This window comes from Styela clava, chromosome 12, assembly GCF_964204865.1.
Source record: "Styela clava chromosome 12, kaStyClav1.hap1.2, whole genome shotgun sequence".
In the NCBI taxonomy this organism is placed as follows: Eukaryota; Metazoa; Chordata; class Ascidiacea; order Stolidobranchia; family Styelidae; genus Styela; species Styela clava.
The window spans coordinates 8,683,492-8,702,470 of NC_135261.1; the positions used below are offsets into that span (position 1 = coordinate 8,683,492).

The window sequence follows — 18,979 nt, forward strand, 5'->3', positions numbered from 1 at the left end:
GTTTTACATGGATCAGAATGCTGTGTGGTGGCTTGAATAAATCATTTCTCACCATTTAAAAGACAATGTGGGCCCGTTTTTAACCAAAATTGCCAACTCACAATATGAGTCTTTTTTAAAGTAAATACAATCATGGTTCAGAACCATTTCAGAATGCTTCCCTCTTCCCAACAACCCTAAAATGATATACGGTAGGTCATCTTAACTTTAATTACTTCCAACCTAGTAGCATAGATATGAACCTGCTCATTGATTGCAGCTTCCTCTACTATCCAAGTCTGGTTACCTATATCCTTTCCATCTTAAGTAATCTAGATGGTAGCTCAAGGAAACCTCTTATTTTAGAAATTATGAAAAAATATGTCCACCATAATTTTTTATGGACACTTTTGCAACATTCGTAATCAAAATTAGTCAACCTTAGGGCTGAACTGTTACAGTTCTCTAGTGAATTTGAAATTAGATTCTAACAATAATAAATTGTTAGTAATAATATCATTTGGTAGCAAATTTATTACCAGTTCTAGTATTTCTCACAGAATAATAATTTCATAAACAAATTCATTATATTTGTGGACTGCGTCGTGAAACAATTTTTATTGATAAAAGATTTATTACTCTTTCATACCTTCTTGCTTCTATATTGTCCATCCTGGATCTTTCCCTTTATCATTTCAAATAAAGCATTCCAAATGGAACTTGGATATTACTGTAATACCTTTATTTGCCATTCTACATAGAATATACATCATTAAATTATTAACATCAGGTAATATAATATTCCAACGCAGATTAGAAGTTTTGTAAATCTTAATTCCTTATACTTTTATCTATAATGTACTCTTTGAAAAGTCGAAATATAACCCTGGGTGTACATTTATCCCAGATTGGGAACCCCTGACCTAGGGAAACTAAGTTTCCAAACGTAACTGTAAAAAAATTATTGGGCATGTCTTCTATTTCTGTTTTTATGCACTCTTGGATTTGTGTATGCTGATGTGACAAATATACAGGAATCATACAATAAAAAGCAAAAGCACAAAAAATCATATTTCATTCCAAACGAAGGAAAGTTTTAGATTAAGTTAACTGCTTATGTTTAATAAGTTGGGATCTTTATATGTTTGAAGGAGGTTGATCAAAACATAAAAAACAAAAAAAAACCTTCTTGTGTTTGAGCGTTATAATTTATAAATTTACTTTTGAGTAATCCCTTCATTCAAAATTTTAGTATAACAGTTTCAGTTCAAGTTTTTCAGTTTCAAGTCTGTCACAAACTATGGGTGTCCAACAGTTTCATAAGGATAAAGTTGAACAATGATTCTTTTCTCAATGAGCTTGTTCCACATCAAACTTATTTGTTGGATTGTAGGATTCAATGTTGGAAATGTTGCCCAGACCACCCATTCATCTGAAATGTATTGAACCAGCGATTAATCTGGAGTTTGCGAGTATGAGGAGATGAATCTTAGGCTTCAAAATCATGCTTGTGCTTGCTATGGCTTGGTGGTTACCTTTATCTATGGTTGTTATTAAGTATGGTTTCAATAACTATGTTGCCAGGGGTGTTCAACATTTTTTGTCGGTTGGCCATATACAGTAACCAAATTGAGATATTTAGCTGGATCACACGAAAATTTATTGTTTCCATGTACACAACGTATTGAAATATTCTCACAATGCAAAACTTCATTTATTTAACATTTTAACAGGACACTGGACTGGTCATACAATACTGTATGTATTTTGCTCACATGAGCGCTTTTTCAAATAATCTGTTGTATCAGGATTTATACGCTTGATGGGTGAAAATCTGACTGTTGACAAGGGTCACACTTGGCTTGGCGGGCAGGTTTTGCCCGGCCCTGTTGCACACCCCTAATCTAAACAAAGAACTCATGGATATTTATTTAGAGCAGGGCTGTGCAACCTGCAGCCCGTGGCCCACAATGAAAAATTGGATAGGTTAGGGCTAGGGTGACATTACAACAGCAAAGCGATTTACAAAGCTTTCACTTGCTGAGCAGCGAAAATATCATATTCAGAATTGTAGTTTTAAATACCTTCAAGGCTACAAAATGCATGAATCATGTAGTTCTTCTCATCGCTTAGTATCAATATATCACCACTAAATAGTGCTTCGTCTGAATAAAAATTGAGCAATGCTCAAATATATATTGATAGAACGAATAGCCCTCCAACAGCAAAAATGTCTGCTAAATGTTGTACATAGTTATGTTTCAAATACCATATGTGTTTCCATGAATTTGGGAATGCAAGATTTGAGTGGATATAAGATTGAACGCAAGATTTGAGTGGATATCATCCTTTGAATGGACCTGGGAAATTTGTTGATATAAAATAGTAAATGTGATATTATTGTGATTGTCTCAGTCTTATGTACTGAACAACAGCTGAAATTGAGTGAAACGATCTATAGGTCCACCTCGTGCCCAAAAATTAGACATATTATACCATTTAGCCTATTAGCCTTTGCAATTCAAGAGTCCTGCTGCACCAAAAGTTTACGTTGTAAACTGCTTTCTGAGAAGTCTGATTTTGGTCAGACGAATTGTGACAGAAATACATTTGTGTTAGTGTGCAGCAGGACTCTTGAATTGCATAGTATGGTATGTTTATTCATGCCAAAGCATCCTTGCATAATATGCATACGGATCCACTAGCGCAACGGCATTGAGGAAGGAATGGGATTTCTCTACTGATAGGTATGTTCCCCTATTAGAACTGAGAGTTTTGTCAGATCTTACCTATTTTCATAGCTTTCTCATTTATGCTGCCATCTGGTTTCAATGCTTCTAGAACCAACACAGCCGCTTCTGTACCAAATAATAAAAATCCTCATATCATGAGTTAGTTTTACCCAATTTAATTTCGATTTACCAGTAGTAATGAAAATGATGTACCTTCACTCTTTTCTGGTCTATAAACACCAGCTCGTTGTTTGGTCATATGGAGTGATGTCGTTCGTGCAGGAGAACTGAGAAACAAATTTTGGGAAAACAAATATCTAAGTGAATATTAATATATGTGTGAAGTTTGTAATTATCATTTGATGAGCTCCCATTCTACTGAAGTTTTATCGAGGTCAAAAATGTGATATACCGGTAATGTTCACTCACTTTTTGTTCAATTCTGTGATCACATATTGCACTCCTGTGCTTGTTTTAGTGAAATTCTCTAGCTTTCCCCCCAAGAAATCTGTCGTCATCCCTGCGTCATCTGTAAGTCCATCATACCAGTCATCATGAAGCTGTCAAAAATAGTATTATTAACTCATGAAAAACATTTGCTTGTCTGATTCGGTTGTCGATAATGTTCAAGGAAAAAAAAGGATGTGAGTTCACATCATCCAAGTAACACTTTGTGGAATTTGCATCATTTTATTGTGAAGCTTTGCTACTAATATTGTATATGTATGTATATTGAAGTTGCTGTAAAATATTTGCCAGATAGAAAAAAGAAAAAGTACACATGCTAGTGTTATTTATCTGATAATATTACCGCAATATGTTTATTTTCAACACATAAACATTGGGTTGATAATTCTAATTCAAACAAATGTTGACAGACAACAACATGCTTCCACTTGGCGTCTAATTATTTTCTATGTTATATATACCATATATCCTCACATATAAGCCAACCTCCCAAAAGACTTTGAAATAGTAAATTTATAAAAATTCGCATGTAAGCAGACTCTACAATTCGTATCACGGCATACACACCTATTACATTCAATGATATTCAATTCGAATTAAATATTCGAATATGGCTATTCGCTACCTTCTAGTATAATTGACTGTGGTTATATTACCGTATACCCTCGCATAGAAGCCAAACCCGCATATAAGCCAACCCCCTAAGAACGAATTTATAAATATTCGCATATATAAGCGGACCCTAAAAATTGTAACACTTATTAATAACAGCACACATACTTTTTGACACAGCTAATTTTTATTATATATTCCAATTGTCTATTGTCAGCGCCAATGTCATTTAGTTCATCGACATCGTTAAGCTAAACGCCACAAGACCGAAAATCTCGTTTTATTTTTCAATTCATTGTTTTTGCTCATAAATTAATACTGCCGAATTGAATGATGTTGTCATCAACGTAGCTGGGATAACGATAAAATCCGCGATACTAAACAATATTCAGGTGCTCCCGTATAAATATTCAATCTGGAGTTACAAATCAAATTAATTAAAAGTTTGAAACTTAAAGAATGTGCCAACCTTATCCCAGTCAATATCTTCATTATCTTCTGGAATGTTGCATTGTTTAGCCTGAATGAATTCAAAACTTTGAACCAACATCAGTAGAAAAATGTATCTGCTGTATCTGCTGTTGAAGATGAACATAATTTTTTATCCTATTTGATTTTTTCAATGCTAGATGAATGATGGAATAGAGAAAGAATAATCAATTATCATCCAAACAGTTTTCAGTATTTATTGTTGAACTTAGAATAGTTTAAAAGATTTTATGGAATATCATGTAGTTTCAGCATCTAATGAATTTGAAAAATTGCTGCTGTTAGCATTTCAGCTAACTTTCAGTGTGACAACAACTTGTCCGTAATACAAAAACGAGATTATGTCGGTTACTTGATCGGAAGCATAAAAAAGTCTGAATGAATCCTACCCACTCTAGCCTAAAACTGTTTTGTGAAGTCTTGCTTCTGACTGTATAATTTTATAGGCTACGAAAAATAATGTCTCTAAACAATTGTAATCTAAAATACATTGGCATCAACTTTTCATGAAAATACATTATGTAATAGATACAACTAAGGTCGCTTGCAAAGTGCATTGATATTGAAAACCTCTAAGACAGTCGAATAACATTGCGCAATATCATTGTAGACTGTGGTTTCACTAGATAAATATACATGAGTTTTTCATCTACATCTACTTAATTCTCACCTATTCTGTCAATTAATTAATGGAACTAATACTGGAATCCTGGAATTGTAAAAGGAATGACCCATATTCTTACCATACAACATATTCTCTTGCTTATCATGAAATAAACTTTGCGCATTTGCAATTATTGTAGCATTGCAGTTTCGGCATATGTTGTTATCTTTATATAATTTATAATTTTAGCAACAAATGTTTAGAGTAGGAAATAAGGCAAAACATTTTGGCGTGAAGATCAGGAAGCTTCCAATAATCAATAACTTTGATCAATCCCTTAGTTGCAGATATAATTTGGGTTTTGAAATCACTTCAATACAGATCTTTTTTTTTTTTGAATGAATTTTTTGAGTTTTTGAGTGAATTTTTTTTTATATTTTCTGATTTTGGTTATAGCGTTTGGTTCTTCTTTCTTTTTTTTTCTTAAGTTGGAGAGTATACCAAACTTGTTATCAGTTTCAGTTACTCTGACAATAGAAGGTTTCTATAAACGAGTTTTTCATATTTTATAGACAGCATGAGAAAACAATTTTTTTGATGTAAAATAGTCATCTTCCAAACCAGCTCTATTTGCTCCATTATTGATTCTAAAACTTCAAAATTTCCATTTACCGTAGAAATTTATTATTTCAAATAAAACATTCCAAATAATATTTGTTGATCTACAGTATTTCTGTTACTTTCAGTTGCTGTTCCGCATGGCCTACCATAGGTACATTCGATTCATTTAATTTGTGTAATATAATTGAGTTTCAGTAATATATGTGAATTCAAAAAGTGCAGGAAGTGCAACAATTAAAGCATGAACAATTGTATCAAAAAAATGTTATTTAATCTTATTCATCTAACATTATGCAAGTTGATGGTTTAACATTTTGTTTACAAATATATTTTTGTTACTTGAGATATAATGTCCATCTAAGACTTATGTTTTCAGTAAAAATCATGCCGTATGCAATTAAACAAGGATTATTGAATGTTTATGGTTATTTTGATATGTTAATACAAAGAATTTGTAAATAATTCAATAGAACGATCGATGCATGGTGAACATCTCAATCTGAATTTGAAATATCTGCAGATTTTTCACGATTTAAAACCCATGAAATTCTCTGGATGTTCAACTGCTTCTGCAAGATGAAGTTGTACATTGATTCCTTTTTCCATGAGTTCGTTCCACATCATGGTGACTTGAGGAATTGTTGGATTCATAGTTGGAAAGCCAGCCCAGACAACCCATTCATCTGAAATATATTTCAAATTGGATTTAATAAATGATGCAGAGGTTAAGTGCTGAGACTAAGATGCTGATATACTGTACTTTTTGTGTTTAATAGGCAATACAACCAGAATCAAATTGAGATATTCTAAAATAATTTTGAGTGACAGCGCTTTTTGTTTAACACAAACAGACTTTTATGAAAAGACATTTTACATGCTGTAAGTTCAAACATATTCATGGTGCGTGTTGAGCTTTATTACACTACATTTGCTGAAACAGCTCAAATACTCCGACATTCACTGTAGTTTTATAATTACCGTAATTTTGAATACCCAACTTTGATTTATCATTGTTTGTAAATATTGGCAACACAGTGGTAGAGTGAGGTTTTTCATTTATTGTTAATAGGAACATAGAGGGATTGTGACAATATATTGCAATGTGATGGCCTGTAATTCCAAGCATTTTTATATATGTGTATACCTGAAAGACTGCAAAATACATTTATCAAGTAATTCTTCTCATCACTTAAAATCAAAACATCACCATTGAACATTGCATAATCTAAATATAAAAAATAAAGTTGCGAAGATTTAGGCAATAGCATTTCACATCTATAGGTAATAGTAATTTTACCGATTTTTGCTGCATCTTCACTTCTTCCACCCTTGGGTGTTAAGGTGTGTGACGTTAGAACAGCCGATTCTATTTGAAAATTGAAATTATACTTTTTTACTGATATATTATGCAAATTTTCAATAGAAATTCACTAATTTATATAAAATATATACCATCACTCTTTTTGGGCTCATAGACACCTGCTCTCTTTGTTATCAAATGAACTGTCATAGTTTGAGGATGAGAACTAAAATATAAAGGTTGCATTGAATCATAGTTAGCTCCATTTTTAGTCTAATATTTTTTTCTATTTAATATTCATTTAAAGTTTAACTAGGTCACCATTACTTGAACTTGAATAGGAATTTTGGTCTTTTGAATAAAATATCTAACTTCTGATGTAGTTCTGTGATCATCATGCTCACTCCTGTTCTTGTTCTGGTAAAATTCCTGAGTTTTACGCCACCTACATCTTTTCCCATCACTGGATCATTGGTATGTAGAACCTCATACCAGGCATCAGGAAACTGCCAAAGGAGAGGCATAGTAAATGCACATGAATATAACTGATCTGATATTATTTTTGGGTTATGGCGATCTCAGCTTCTACAGATTATGATGATAATACTGTTTCAAACAAATGTTGATTGATTTTACTTGATGTCTGATTTATTTGTGCTCATGCTAAACACAGCGTGTTGTAATATGTGATATTTCATCACACATAAAATAAATATGATGGTTTATGTATTTTTAATCTAGAGTTACAAATCATATGAATTCAAAAGTTTTAATCCATTCCCACCTTGTCCCAGTCAATATCTTCATTATCCTCTTGAATCTTGCATTGTCTGAACCAACATCAATAATACAATAAACTTGCTCGTCATTAAGATGAACATTTCTTTTCAACCTGCTCTATGTATTTTAATGCTATACTAATGTTGGAATGAAGAATAAATTCAATTTTCCCTATTTACGGAAAAGTAGGTCGAACCTAAAATAATTTGAGAAACATCCTGTCTTTTGAAACAACTAAAATAGGTGCTCAAGAGCAATTAAAGGATCCTTTCATGTCCTTATAGAAATACGGAAAACCTGTAAGACAGCTGATCATATTGTGATTTATGGCCTACGTTCATTCATCAGTTCTAAAGGTATTAAAAAGTGCAAGCATCATATGTTTCTAAGTAATAATAGTCTTCAAAACCATCTTAGACAATGGTAAATTCTGATAAAACTTTCAGAAGATAATAAAGGATACCTGTTTTTTTTTTGTAAATTTGCTCAATTTTCCCCATATTTTCTCAATGGATGGATTGTTGGAACTTGGAAGTATTAAGTTGACAAAGAATAGCTTTTATTTCAATTCATATACCACATTCTTTTGCTATCCAGGAAAAACAATATTCAACTCCTAAGATACATTCATTTCAAAAGGAGTATCTTCTTACTTTTGTCTTTGTCAAAATATTTTTAAAAGTGTAATGAGAAAATAAGTGGTGTTTTATCATTATGGAAATCGGAAGTTTTTTTTTTTGGAGTATATACATGCCTTATCCCAGTCAATTTCTCCAATGTTCTCTGAAATTTTGCATTGTTCTGCCTGGTTAATCTCGAAGCTCATAGCAAACGAAAAAAAATTTTTCTGATCTGCTAAATCTTAATTTTAAAAACTACATAAAATCTTTATCATAACCCCGAAAACTCTTCAAGTTTGTTTGTTTGTGCTCCATATATCTATTCGAGGGAGAACAATTAACATCCTTACTTATATGAGCAACAGTGCAGACTGTTTCTTGCAAAACTTGCATTCTGCTCATATCTTTGTGCACATTATGTTATATTTTCAATGTGACAGAATGTGATACATATGATTTTTGTTTATTCTGTCTGGCTATGTGCAACATGCCTTGCTTCATGGCAGAGAGGGCTGAAAAAGTGATCAATATATTTTTAAAAGATATGGTGTTGGTGTACAATGTTCAAACCAGCTAATGGAATTGTTTGAAGTAAAAATCTTTGGGGAGTATAAGCTGATATATTTATTTTCAAGTTTGTCAATGAAGAAGGAAATGGTACTCCTTTGTGTAAAATGCGGTAACCATTCTAGTTTTCAAACCAGATGCATCTTGTAACGAGAAAAGTTCCTGCTGCACAACAATCTTGTTGATTTCGAAGAGATATTTTTTAGAAATCAAAAAGAACACAAGTTATCCATTTTTTATTTAATAAATTGTTCTACATCCAAAATATGCAAATTTATGTTAAAATCAATATTTTATTAATAAACAATATCTTTGTTATTTGAGAAGTAATGTCATTTCAGTTGTATGTTTTCAGTAAAACAAAATTCCATTGTATGTATTTGGATAAAGAACGGAATACATGGATACATGAGACACCCAAATCTGAAATCCACTGCTTTTGCATGGTGAAGTTGTACATTGTTTCTTTTTTCCATTAGTTCGTTCCACATCAGGGACTTGATTAATTGTTGGATTCATAGTTGGAAAAAACAATAATTTTTGTGAAGATCATTTTTGTTTACACTGAGAATTAGCGGCAAAATACTGTAGCATTTGATAGCATAATCTCTGTCACTGTCACTCTGATTTTTGATGGTAAAATAAGAAATAAATTCTTGTCATTCCTGATGAAATTACTAATGTAACTCTAATATATTCCAAACAACTCCATCATATGATTAAACTGTATTGATATCATAACCATAATCATTTGCTCAGGAATTTATATCGATTGGAGCCTAGAACGCATCAAAGCTTTTCTTGAAGCTTCACGCTTTACTGTCCAAAGACTACTTTCATTAAAACTTCTCAAAGTCATTATTGAAAATGATATAATTAGTCTGGATGAAGCAATTATTTCTATAGTTGTTCTTAAATGATGCATGGTGATTATAAAGTATGATGTGGTTTCAAATACTTGTGATTTAATAAGTTTATTTCAAATGTGTGTTTCAATGCAACCCAAAAATTTTTTTTTATCCAAGAATAAGCTTTTTAAATTTATACACCAATTCCAAGTTATTAGCCACTGTCCAAGCAACGCCTGTTACATTTCTTTTTTCATCAAAAGTTTCTGCAACTTGAAACAGTGCTGTATATAACATTTTATTTCTGGTTAATATGTGGAGTAATATAAATCTGTATTATAATGTAGTTGGTGGTTGATTCAGGCTTTTATCTGCAATATCAATCATTTTCATCATCATAAGTCTTCCATCAACTCTGGATGTACAACTGTTTTAGTAAAGTATAGTTGTACATGTATTCCCTTTTCCGTTAGTTTATTCCTCATTAGGTTGACTTGATAAATTGTAGGAGTTATGGCTGGAAACATTGCCCAGACAATCCATTCACCTGAGATATGTTAAGAATGCATATTAGGGGGATGAGATTTTGCAAATCATAACTGAAGTATATCTTTGAAGTAAATAGACTATAAAAGCTTAAAACAGGCAAGGAAATTCATCATTTACAACAGTATATCCTCTATAATTAGCTCTGTTTGTTCTAGCTTCTTTCAGATATGTTATTGTTCCAAAACAGTTGATGGTTCTCCAATTTGATGTTTGAATTATACATTGATTTTTAAAATAATTCATTTCAACAAGTGTTCACTAAAGAATACTTCAGTAAAGTCCATTATTCACTAGTCAGAATTGAAATGAAATATGAAAATATATCAATAATCAAGTGAATTCAATATGTATGGAATCTATTTTATTTTCATTCACTGTAATTGTATTCGAACATTTTTCATATACAGGATTACCCCCAAAAAACGGAACTTATAAATTTTCTAGTAACTTTCATAAAAATGGAGTAATTCAATTGATTTTGTTTACACTTGAACCTCATGTTTGTGTATTCTGTTACCTGAAAATTTCTAGGACGTTCTGTACAAAAGTTATGTTCTCTCTAGAAAAACCCCTTAGGCATAGAAGATAGACTTGTAAATTGTCAATCCCCAACTCAGTTTTGTGCTAAATTTCACTTTTTCCTGTCTGCGTATGTCAATGGCAAAAATATTGATTGCCTGGGTACGACATCTCCGAAAAACGTTACACTCAATATAGTGTACAGCATGGAAAAATGGAAAGCCATTTCCAAACATTGTGTAGCTGGTTCATTGACTTGATGGCAAAAATGAAGTAGTGAATATTGAACATGTAGCGGTGCTGAGATAGTGCAGGGCATCATTTGGGCAAAGTAGAGCGATTGATGGAGTTGATTATTGGTTTTAGCAAGACCCTCGGTTGCCCTCACCTCATCAAATCTTTGACTGTATAAGAAAGCGATTTCAGAAAGGGTTGATCAGCAGGAAGTTTGGTGTCTGGGGAATATGATGGACAGTGTGTATCATAACATTCCCCAAACAATTGGTGGACTCAAAACTGCAATTGCAACAAAAACTACAAAAATCCCCATAGCAGAGTGTGTGTGTAAGTGATTTGTCGACTTTGCGCAACATGTGCAAATATTCTAAATTGAACATAACTTTTGTGAAAGCGTCCTAAATTCCTGAAACTTCCAGGTACGATCATCCACAAACAGGAATTGAAGCATGAATAAAATCTAATGAATTTTTTCATTTCTGTTATAGTTATTAACAAATTTACAGGTATGTGTTTTGTTTTTTGGGCACCCCGTACCAGTTTAATTTTAAGGTTTTATAACATAGACAATAATGTACCTGAAAGACTGCAGACTGCACGAATCAAATAGTTCTCTTCGTCACTTAGAACCAACATGTCATTATTGAATATGGCATCATCTGAATATAAAATATTCAATCTGTTGTTACTTAGAATAAGCAATTGAAATGTTCAATATCAACTTGATAATGGTTCTAAGTTCCTATAAATGCTGACAATTGCAATGCTAACTAACCTTCACACTCAATAGAAATATTACATTTTTGAGGCCTACTGACCTCCTATTTGGAGGCTTCACATAGCCACTGATCAGTTACAAATATTCAACATTTTAACTATCAGACCTGATGAGATGCTGTGGACTGTGGTTCATTATATGATCAAGTCATTTCATTAGCATTTATTTTTTTTTGGATAGATATGCAAGTTCTCTGTCATTTTATTGAAAAAGGTTGGAAAAGGTTATTGAAAGGTTGGATCCACTTGAATGTGCCTTACCTACTTTTACTGCATCTTTATTCAAACTTCCATCTGCTAATAGGGCATTTATAGACAGAGCCTCTGACTCTATACCAGAATGAGAATCAGCTTTTGGGTAAAGTGTTAAGTAACTTTTCTAAATGTTGATTATATGAAATTCATACCTTGGCTCTTATTCGCTCCACAAACACCTGATCTTAGTTTGATACAATAAGCCTCCATTGTTTTGGGGGGAGAACTGAAAAATGAGATGTACCGTAAATGATACAATAGAATATTATATTTAATTAACCAACATATTTGAGTAGATTCTGTAACTATGTATAATACAAATTTTCCCTGAAATAAGGCACATTCCCCAAACATAACATTCAGTTTCTCTGTTTATGTTCGTAACAGCGAGCAATAAGTCAACAATGATGATCAATTGAAACTTGTAGTACAGAATTTGTACAGCCGCTCCGACGCTTGCTTCGTTCAGACAGATATTCAAGCATGGTGGTGAACATTCCCTCTTTTTCGCAGTTCAGCGTGTTATTTGTCAGTTTTCAGTTTGGTTTCAAAAATTAGTTGTGAATCAAATAACTTAATTGTATTTCGATGAGTTTCACTTTAGTTGCTATAATCAAAAATTAGTTCAGAAAATGGTGCCTTATTGCCATAAAAGCCTAAAAAAAATGTGGTTGAATATTTTTGCTTATTAAAATGCTGGTTCTGAACATATCAACCAGTTCATAAGCGCCAACTCTCCAAAGCGCTCACAAAATAAACATCAGAAATTTTGCAATAGCAAAGTACAGAAAAAAGTTTTTTGGGGTCAAGGGTTGGTCAAATATTCATAGACCTTGAAAACATCACTTTTTCAAACTTTAACTATGCAATAAACTAATATTCACTCACCTTTCGTAGAAACTTGTGATTAAAAATTTACTTCCAATCTTTGTTTTTGTGATATTCCAGATTTTTGAACCTATAACATCTGTTGTCGACAATGCGTATGTAGTCCTAGATACCAATCATTCGCAAACTGTCATTATGAAAATTAAATAAGATATATAAATCTTTTCAGTATTCACTTCAGTTTCCATCTATTATTGTGGGAAACTATACAAAAATTTAGCTTCACTAAAAAAATTGTAAAAATTTCATTTACCGTAACTAAAACAGTGAATTTGACGAATTTCCTTCTGATTTTTATTTGAATTAAATTCTACATTATTCACTACTCTTCAAGATAAATGCAAGTTCTTCAATGTTTCGTTATAAATGTAAACTCGTGAAAATAATATTTAAGAAAACTGAGAGAAGAGGCAAATGTTTTTTTTAATATCTGAAATACTTGAATTCAAGAAATTCATTGAAAGTAATTACCGGTACATACCTCATCCAAGTCGATGTCTTCATTGTTCTCTGGAATTATACATTCCTTTGCCTGGTTAATCTTGATGCTTATAACAAGCATCAAAAGTGATATACACATGTTTTTTAAGGTCTGCATTTTGTTTTAAAACTGCTTAATCTTAGTTTTATCTTATTTAAACTACAAAATTAGGTCTTTCATAACCCTGAAAACTTTTAAGAGTTATCCAAAATTACATCAATTTATGACATTTCAGAATTATGTGATGAATAGCTGCAACGAAAAGTCTGTAGATGCTGTTGCAATAATATTTCAATCGGAAGAGCGCAATTGACATCCTCACTTATCCAAGTCATAGTACATACAGTTCTTTACAAGCTTTGCATTCTGTACTTATATTTGTGCGCTTGATGATGCTATATATTCTAAACAAGGCAGTGTGAAATTAGGAATTCTTTTTGTTTATACTGTCTGGCTTTGTGGAACATGCATTGTTCCGTTAAAGAGGAGACAGAAAGGGATCAGTAGATTCACATTTCCATGAACATGTTCATTTAAATAAGAGCTTCACCCAATCTTTTTTTCTATACAAATATGTAAATTCTACCATATCCTAGTTTCTTCTGTTTTATCATTCTTCTCCCATTTTTCCGCCAGCCCTATTCAATTAACGGTCTGGACATCATAGGCACATCATTATAAATCTCTTATAAACTGTTTATTCTGAATCAGTGGATTATCCTTATGTTGCATATTTATTTGAGACTACAAAAGGTAGTTTGATATTTGAATTGTGATCGTTATTGGGATTATTGAATAGTTGTTTCAGTATCAATTTTTTTTGCGACGCTGTAGTGGCGGACCCTCAATATTGTTTGGATATAGCCTACTCACCTGACAATCGAAGTTGGGGAAAAACATATGACTAAAAGAATCTAAGCAATTAGGAGTTTGCCAATGTTTCTTATATCAGGACTGAGACACGGATTCGTGTGCACTTGAATAGTAATAATTTTCAACCTAATTATAGTTTTATTTTGAAAGGGAATTTTTTATGCTACACCTTATCAACAAATATTGCAGACTTTACATGCTTCCGAAAGCAATGTCTTGCACCAACTGTATCATAAAATGACGTCATCACCTTTCTGTGTGTGCAGATGTACATGGGTAGAAATATACTGGGTGCAAATGTAAATGTAGGAAAATGTCATTATTTGATGTTTCTCTGAAATGATTTCATCTCACATCCACAATTTGTATTGATGAAGTAGATTGGCAAATATATATGGATAAAATGGACATAACTTTGCTGATTATATGAGATAATTTAGTAGATACATGATGCATTAGGTAGTTGATGATGAATATATAATATTTTTAATAAGATCTGCAGTTTTCATAGAATTTTCCTCATTCAAAACCCATGAAATTCTCCGGATGTTTAACTGATTCTAAAAGATGAAGTTGTACATTGATTCCCTTTTCCATGAGTTTGTTCCACATCAAGGTGAGTTGGTTGATTGTTGGATTCATAGTTGGGAAAACTACCCTGACAACCCATTCATCTGAAATATATTTGGACAACTAATAAACAGTGTGAAGGAGATTTTCTGGCATGACTTTTATTGGGAAATACGCTAGTAATATTACTACAATAAATTCATAGAATATATCAATTTATCATACCTTGCCCTTCTCTTTTCCAAGCATTCCATTTTTCAGGGCATATACGGTATATTTATAACGAATAAGCCGAATAGATCACAGTAACAGTGGGCCGCCTTTATTTTGAGATTGATTCATTCAAGTCATGTTTGTTTGTAAACAATCTCCTCATGGCAAGTTTTGACATTTGTGTGAAGCAGTGAAGGATAGTAACAATATATTGCAATTAGGTATAGTTGCAGTATTAGTATAGTATTTATATATACCTGAATTAATGCAGAATACATTTATTTGGTAATTCTTCTCATCACTTAATATCAAGACATCGCTGTTGAGCAGTGCATCATCTGAATATCAAAAAATGAAGATATAATATAGCATTCTAACTTGAAAAGGTCCAAAAATTTTACCGAATTTTATTGTATCTTCACTTGTTCTACCTTCCGGTGTTAAAGATTGTGAGGCGATCATAGCTGGTTCTGTTTGAAAATTCAAATAACTTTTATTATTCAGCAGGAATGTTATACATATTTTACTCCAAGGATATTACTAAATATACCATCACTCTTTTCCAATCTGTAGATACCTGCTTTCTTCTTGTTATAGTGGACTGGAAAAGTTCGTGGAGGTGAACTAAAATATTAAGTTAGCATTATATCATGAATAGTTACAGTCAATTTATTAATATAAGACTGGATTGTCCAACCTTTTTGGCCAAATGGCCACATTCAGTTTACGAATGATTGTGCTGGCCATTTGACATGGTTGTTATGTTCTAGTTTTCACTACACCGACTACAGATTAATGAATAAACAACCAAAACCTTCGCAAAAATTATGAAAACAATGAAAATACGAAGATACTGGTAAATCAAAAGTTTTTGCCACATATAGATATTTTAATGTCAAGTATGACACTGCTTTTATCCAATAAGTTCGTCAATATTCGGTGCGATGGAAGATGTAGCAATGCGGGGGCAATGTAACAATCGGAAACCTTCGTCGGGCCACAGGTTGGACGACCCTGATATTGAGACCTAATTTGACTGATTCAGAATTGTGTAAACTGTCTCTCATGTGAAAAATATCCTACCCCTTATGTAGTTCTGTGACCGTTTTGACCATTCCTGTGCTTGTTTTGGTGAAGTTCTGTAGTTTTGCACCAAATACACTTTTATCCATTACCGGGTCATCAGTGTGGAGAACCAGATACCAATCATCAGGAAACTGTCAATAGAGAAGTACATGAACATAACTGATCTCTTTATATTCTGTGATTGATGTATCTTCTGAAGATAGGGCGATAATTTCAATTCCAACAAAGAAAACAAATACTGATTGATGCAATATATATATGCTTATGCTAATCACACAGATTTGTATAATACTAATGTTTTGTTGCAGAGAGATATATCATATTTTGAGGCACACTATATATCCCCCTTTTTCTGCAAAAATATATTGTGCTTCTTATAAGCCAGTGTGCCGAATGTATGGTTCGGGTAGTACTTTATGCTATATTGTCTATACTCAAAACCAGTACCAATTGTGTCTTATTATAGCATGTGTGAGCTTATGTATGGACGAAAACCCAAACTAAATAATTATTGTTTATTCACCTTAATAAGGTCTGTAAAATATGGAAATGTATTTTTGGTCGGCATTTACAGGAAAGAATGTACTCACATTATTCCAGTCAATGTCTTCATCATCCTCTGGAATGTTACATTGTTTAGCCTGAATGAATTCAAAACTTCGAACAAACATCAATAGCAAAATATACCTGTTGTTTTCCATGATGAGCATCTTCTTAATCCTAGTCAAATATTTCAATGCTAGATGAATATGGAAATAATTGGTCAACTCGAATAGTTTAAAAATTTTTATGAAATGTATCCTGGTTCCATCATCATTATGCATCTATTTACTAATAGATTTTGAAAGTTACTGTATGCTGTTGACATTGCTACTAGTTTTCAGTGTGACAAAATTTTAGACACATCTTTCCTGGTTACTTGTTACATCGCAAAAGAACATCAACCTGAATGAATCCCTGTCAAGTCTCTTCATTCTGACTTGAACTGTTTGTGGCATCTGAGAAGTCTTGCTTCTGACAGCACGATTTTATAGGCTTTGATAAGAAATGTCTTGAAATAACTGTCGTACAAATGCATGACATCACTTAAAGTTTATAATATAAACAACTAATAAAAGCTCGCTATTAGGGGAGCGTGTCATAGTGAACTTCCAAGACATTTCAATACCATTGCTCAATACAAGTTTTTATGTACATTTACCTAATTTTCACCTATTCTGTCAAATAATGGTAGTAATATTGGAAGCATTGAAATATTGAAAAATGGTCTGGCAATATTATCTTGCACAATAATGAAAATATAAAAAAATCATTATTGTTTATACTGTCAAAATATGTGACAGAATCATTCAACACAGGGCCATGAAAATCATGAGCACAGTTTTAAAGTAATCAATATGTTTTAAAGTAATCAATCAATATTTGGGTTGCTGAAGTATCTTTAATACAGATCTTGTAGATTTTTTTTTTGCTTTTTTTTTTGCCCTTTGTTTTGAATCATTAAGTATAAATTTTTTCCTGTGCTTATCCTGACATTTTATTAGTTTGAGAATGTGAAATTATGAATGTCTATTAACTTGTTAGTTTTACTTCAGATCAACTTACTTTTTTGTTTTATATATGAATTCGAATGCTGTGTGGTGGCTTGAATAATGTTTTAGAAAAAGTTGTCATCAACACTCGAAAAACAAAGGTTCAAAGAAGACCACCAATAAAATACTCCATGATCCAAAATATGACTCAACATTTACTGTGGTATAGACTCATGAATATTTTGCTGAATATATTTGTCGTAGTTTTTTTTTTCAAATTTACTCTAATTCAGATTTCATAAACCAATTTGTCGTTAAGACAATATAACCTGAACATTCTGTACCTGAAAGGCTGCAGAATGTATGAATCAAATAGTTTTCTTCATCACTTAGAACCAACATGTCATTAATATTCATACCTATAAACTGTAACTCCAAGTAGACTAGCTTCGCTCCATCCATTTTGATAATAAATCTTTCATAAAAGATATTGGTCATAAATTTTCAGGACAATATTAACAAGTCAGTGACTTTGTGTGCATGGACTTTGATGGTAAAGGGAAGAGTAGCCAGTGTAACAAAGTAACTAGTAGCAGGGCTATTAAGAAATTACCTTCCACACTTACTTTATTTACACCGTTCCGGGGTTGAAAAGATGAATGTTGATGAAAGATTGTTATTGGGAAGTGGAAAGCAATCTGAAATGGACCCAGTTTGTCTTTAAGCTATCTTGCCTCTCATTCAACACTGCTTGCTGTTCATCAACTCTAGATGCTCAACTTTTTCCATCACAAATGACTTATTTCACAATGAGTTTAAATGTGAGTGGTGAAACTAAATCAATTGACTTAGATATCTCTGAAGATTTTGATAAATTTTGGCATGCTGGGATCTGTACAATTCGATCTTGGGGTATATCTGAACATTTTTTGCCATATATCTTTTTTCTCGGATTGCCAAATCAAAGTTGTTATTGGTGTTCAATCCTACCAAACATTATCAATTTTATCTGGATGTCGTTCGGGATCAATCCTTGCATCCTACATTGCTCCTACATTGTTTTTAATATTCATCAAAGACATTCCATATAACCTCTTTCCAATTAATTCATTGGACGACGATTTTTATTCTTGTTCTGATGTGAAGTCTGGTAAACATACTAAGTCTTGGAACTTGCTAAGTTTAACGTTTTGTCAAGTAGTCGGTATATTAATCTTTATAACAGCGTTTCCCAACCTTTTTTGGTCGCGGACTATTTTTTCACTGGCGAAAACCTTTGTGGACTCAAGGTGCCTTTACTGGAACCGTACTCTGTGTGAAAAAGCATTACAACCAAACACAACAGAATTTTAACGAATTTCAGCATGGGTCTTTTCTGT

General features: G+C 32.4%; 3 protein-coding genes across 3 annotated transcripts in view; 1 reads left to right on the forward strand and 2 right to left on the reverse strand.

The window, feature by feature from the left end:
- LOC120330061 (polypeptide N-acetylgalactosaminyltransferase-like 6) overlaps positions 1 to 18,979 on the forward strand; it is an 87,047-nt gene that overhangs the window by 9,904 nt on the left and 58,164 nt on the right. The window lies entirely within an intron of this gene.
- On the reverse strand, positions 206 to 4,412 carry LOC120330069 (uncharacterized). The gene is made up of 6 exons (XM_078118956.1): positions 4,261 to 4,412; positions 3,141 to 3,271; positions 2,925 to 2,998; positions 2,769 to 2,837; positions 2,064 to 2,144; positions 206 to 1,411 (listed from the first exon to the last, which is right to left on the reverse strand). The coding sequence occupies exons 1-6, from the start codon at positions 4,384 to 4,386 to the stop codon at positions 1,278 to 1,280; spliced, it is 615 nt and encodes a 204-aa protein (XP_077975082.1). The 5' UTR covers positions 4,387 to 4,412; the 3' UTR covers positions 206 to 1,277.
- LOC144430394 (uncharacterized) lies at positions 14,719 to 17,231 on the reverse strand. Its single transcript, XM_078118323.1, has 6 exons — positions 16,659 to 17,231; positions 16,066 to 16,199; positions 15,533 to 15,606; positions 15,384 to 15,452; positions 15,240 to 15,320; positions 14,719 to 14,873 (listed from the first exon to the last, which is right to left on the reverse strand). Exons 1-6 carry the CDS (start codon positions 16,890 to 16,892, stop codon positions 14,719 to 14,721), a joined length of 747 nt encoding a protein of 248 aa, XP_077974449.1. The 5' UTR covers positions 16,893 to 17,231.